This window comes from Asparagus officinalis, chromosome 7, assembly GCF_001876935.1.
Source record: "Asparagus officinalis chromosome 7, Aspof.V1, whole genome shotgun sequence".
Taxonomy (NCBI): domain Eukaryota; kingdom Viridiplantae; phylum Streptophyta; class Magnoliopsida; order Asparagales; family Asparagaceae; genus Asparagus; species Asparagus officinalis.
The window spans coordinates 85,399,862-85,404,586 of NC_033800.1; the positions used below are offsets into that span (position 1 = coordinate 85,399,862).

Genomic DNA, 4,725 nt, shown 5'->3' on the forward strand with positions numbered 1-4,725 from the left:
TAAAACTCGAAAACACAAATCACAATATGCATCTTTATGTACATATATACAATTGATCATCAGGCAATACATTAAGCGGAGTATCGTTTATTCCGATCAAATCTTGAAGTTGGACTGCTTGCAAGATCCTCCGAAGAATGAGATGACAATGGCAGCCTAGGCTGAGGGAGCTTGGACCCTGTGGTCGCGTTGTAGGGCTGAGAGGCGACATGTTCAATGGCGCTGGCTATGTCGCTACTTGATGGACGGATGTGCGGTTGCCCCTGCAAGCACAAAGCGGTTATGATTGTGAGCTGGTAGAATGCGCGTACAGGGTAGCGGCCCTGGAGTAAAGGATCGGCGAGTTCAGTGAATCTCTTTCTGTCTTTGAGAATAGGATGAGACTGCAGAGAAAGAAGCAAGAAGGTTTTGAATATTAAGAACCTAGAATGTAGCAACAGTGTCAAGAATTACAATTGTTCTCATACAATGACTGTGATTGTTTGAGATTACTTCCTGTGTAGTTTTACAAGGTTACAACTCATTGAAATAGGTCATATAAGATGTTTTCTGACGAGTAGGCCTCCTGAGGTTAAAAGAGGCAAAAAAGTTCCACTCAAGGGGTTTATCTGTAAATAGAACTACAGGGGGGTCTGTCAGCAATTGGGCAATTGTACAGGAGTTCTATCAGCAATTAACCCCATAAAAATAAAGAAAACATGTTTACTCAACTTCCTTTCCCTTGATTCTGGGTTGTTCTTTTCAACAAGCATGCACCCTGATGCAGATTAGATGATATTTGATTGTGTATGATATCATGTGTGATATGGTAAATTGCACATGTGTATTTCTGATGTGAGAATTCTCATTACGACAAAATTATGGAATGTTGCACTGTAATTCTTTTCATGGAATGAAAATTCAAAGTTTTGCTGAAATTCTTACCTATGAAGTCTTACAAGATTACAACATATTGAAACAACTAATATAGGTGTTCTCTCCAAAAGTAAATGAAGGGAAATAAAGGGGATAAAATCCATAGGTTGATCTTCTGTGTGATGTAATGAAGAAGGATAGTGGTGAGAACAAAGTTTCAAATGGGGGAGTAAGACCAAAATGCATGTTTCTTGCTTTCTTGACATTGAGTTACTTATCACATTTGCAGAAATTTAGAATGAAAAATAAAGGATTATTTGCAGATAGACGCCCTGCAGTTATATTGTTGCAGATAGACACCCTGAGTGAATTTTTTTGACATTTTTACCCTCATCAGGTCTATTTGTCATAAAAACAATTTTCTCTTTCTCCACGGATAAAAGTTCAGCTAGGGAATTCTACCTGCAACAATAGAATTATAGGGGTCCATCAGCAATAGTATGATAATAAGGGGGGTCTATCTGCAATTAACCCAAAAATAATTGGAAAAAAAACTACATGTTTTCCCTAACTTCCATTCTCTTGACTCCTTTCTGTCTTCATAACATGCAACTGAACACTGATTGGCGGATACTAAGGTGACTGTTTGTGTAATGCATAGTATCAGCAGTGCATATTTGTATTTTTTAATGTTAGAATTCTCATTACTCTAAAAACTATAAGAATCAACAAAAGTACATATTAATTTTGTGATCACAGAGGATTGTTTATTCATGCCGCGATGAATGAATCGTACGCTTATACATGGTATATGTTAAACTTATACCTCATTAGTATTGTAAAATGTTTGTTTTTAACACAATATCAGGTTTTATCAATAAGCTATAAGGAAAAAAAAGGCTAAGACAATGGATAATCATGTAGACCTTAAGACAATGGATAATCATGTAGAACTTTCTCAAAGAGATGATTGATTGCGGCAAAGCCTAGTGCTATAGACACCGAATATTTTTAAAGATAGATTTGACTTTATAAAACCCGAAACAATTTCAGTTGCCTGTCAAATGCCTATCAATCTTATAATCTACTTGAAGTCCAGGTAAAAATGCACATGTTATTGCATCAAACATATGCCCATTTATCAGAATCATTGAATATCTATATCAAGAATGTCTAATAAAGGGCTGCATGATGAAAAAAGTTTGTTTGCATGCAAGAACTAAGATAGCAGTTACATACCCAAACTATTAAATTCTGCTCCCCCATCTTCCTACTGGGATCAAAAGCCTTTCTTCCGGTCATCAGCTCCAAAAGCACCACCCCGAAGCTATATATATCAGATTTCACTGTTAACTTGCCACTCATAGCATAATCAGGGGCACAATAGCCATAAGTTCCCATAACTCGAGTTGAAACATGAGTATTGTCTCCAACTGGACCGAGCTTTGCAAGCCCGAAATCAGAAAGCTTAGGATTGTACTCATCGTCCAACAGTATGTTTGCAGATTTCAAGTCCCGGTAGATAACAGGAGGGCTTGCTACCTCGTGTAAATATGCAAGACCTTTGATGGCACCAAGAGCAATCTTCATCCTTGTATTCCAGTCAAGGGGTTCTTTGTTAGGAGGAAGATCTAAAAAAAAGATGAAGCATGGATCACAATATAAACCAGTAAAAGGCTCAAACCTTTGAGAGGTAAGCAGTAGCATAAATATTTTGCCACGTACCATTCAGCACAAATACTTTGCATTACCAATAAACAAGGTCAAGCAAGAGCTGCTGGCAGATGTGAAAAATGGGTTTAAACCCCAACTCAACATAATATAACAAAGGGGTTTTGTTTATTGCTAGTTCTATGTCTTAAACCAACAAAAGCATTAGGTTAAAACTAATTATTTTAATAAACTTGATCTGACTAGCTTACAGTTTAAATGGCAAAAGCCGCAAAACTTTTGTAGTTCCGTAATTAATCTTTATTCTGCATAGAATCAGCAATTATTCCATATACAACTAAGCTCTATATCAGAAAGTACAAACCCTCTGTACTTCTACGATTGCAGTAGATCACGAAAAAAAAATTTGTTGCTTGATAAATAGACCTCCAAAGGGTAAAACAGCCGAAAAAATTCACTCATGATTTATAGCAACAATAGAACTACAGGGGGTCCGTTCCCAACTAACCCTAAAATGAATGAGATCAAAGAGAAAATGTAAGATTAAATGCAAGGAAAACTTACCAAACAAGTGTGTTTCCAAGCTACCTTTCGCCATAAACTCATAAACCAACAACCTCTCATCTCCTTGCGCACAATAACCAATCAAATTGACGAGATGTTGGTTCTGCAACATAATCAACATGAGACACTCCACAACGAACTCCTTGCTCCCTTGCATCCCTTCCTGATTCAACTGTTTAATTGCCACAACCTGAACCATCAAATAATCCCAAATATTTATACATTGACACATTTCATCAAACCTTTGGTATGTGAACAAAAATTGGGTAGAAATTTTGCCTGTCCAGATGCAAGTGCCCCTTTGAAAACTCTCCCAAAACCTCCTTCCCCAAGCAAATTTGATTCTCTGAAATTCTGGGTTGCGACAACGAGCTCTCGGAGAGAGAATTGCTGGGCACCTTCAAAGTTCTCCATGGTTGGAGACGTCGGTAGCCCTTCAGTCTCCTCTCCTGAACACCAACAATTCAGTTAGGGCTTGTATTTGTTGAAAATGTTGCATGCAGCATTGGTCGCAGGAAATTAATCATATCAGTTATTTGGATAATATGAACTTTTGTTGGGTGTATGAAATTTATTTTCAAATACAAATCTAGAGTTAGTAGCAAAAACAATTGCATTTGCATTATTTGTTGCAGAGCATATATTTTCATTGCATATCAGACGTCTGTTTAGCCGCAACCGAAAAATGATCTTATTTTGTGGGTTTACTACACCAATTTAAGGATTTGGAAGCAATCAAGAAATTGCATTATTTTGTTGCAATCAAATTTTTGTAGCAAATATAGTTTTTATTATACATAATGAGAATTTAATTACCATTCTTCTCAACTATGATATTGTAAACCAAACAGTAAAATAAGCAAAATCGAATAAAAACAATGAAAATGCTTACCCATAGTACTAATGAAGCTAGACAAAGACCTGGATCGAGGAGATGAAGACTGTGACATACGTTGACGATTCTCCCTCAATCGAGGGCTCATACAAAAGCAACTCATCTCTTCAACCTATAACAACAACGCAAACCCAAACCCAGAAAAAATCAAGGTAAAATTCCGTGTACTCTCCCCCTCCCCATGTCTTGGGGTAGAAACAGGGGAGGGAAGAAAATTGATCTCTTCACTCCCTGTTGGACAATGGATATAGATTGAGAGGAGATTGGGGAAGAAGCGATGGAGATTTTGAGAGATTTGAATATTATTGGGATATTATTATGGGTTGGATTAGTATAGAGAGGGAAGTGAAGGGCCATTAATAAAAACAGAGTGGTTTGTTTATTTTTGGGGGAGAGAGGGTTTGATGAGTTCTCTCCTTTTTATGGACGTTTTCTGTTTGTAAGGTGCGGGGTTTTCGCGGGCTTCCCCGCCCCCCACCCCACCCCTTTTTTAATATAGTTTTTTCCTCTTTTAAGACATTATATTTTGTTGTTATAAAAAATAAGAAATTATATTGTGTGTTATGGTTTGACTTGTTTAGAAGTGCCAATCGAGTCAAGTTGCCCGAAATCAACTCGAGATATGCAGGATTTAAAAAAACCTCCTTTTTTGTCCACATTGCAACCAATTCTATCACATCAAACTTAATGAACATTCATTTCGTCTAAAATATTAGGTTCTTAATCAAATTCGATACGAG

At 37.0% G+C, this 4,725-nt stretch overlaps 1 protein-coding gene across 2 annotated transcripts; it reads right to left on the minus strand.

The window, feature by feature from the left end:
- LOC109850240 (probable serine/threonine-protein kinase PBL21) lies at positions 1-4,363 on the minus strand. 2 transcript variants are annotated; one of them, XM_020420203.1, is made up of 5 exons: positions 3,983-4,363; positions 3,370-3,539; positions 3,091-3,280; positions 2,095-2,486; positions 1-383 (listed from the first exon to the last, which is right to left on the minus strand). In XM_020420203.1, exons 1-5 carry the CDS (start codon positions 4,086-4,088, stop codon positions 72-74), a joined length of 1,170 nt encoding a protein of 389 aa, XP_020275792.1. In that variant the 5' UTR covers positions 4,089-4,363; the 3' UTR covers positions 1-71. The 2 variants fall into 2 exon arrangements, with proteins under 2 accessions (XP_020275792.1, XP_020275793.1); XM_020420204.1 differs by lacking the exon at positions 1-383 and adding an exon at positions 390-1,317.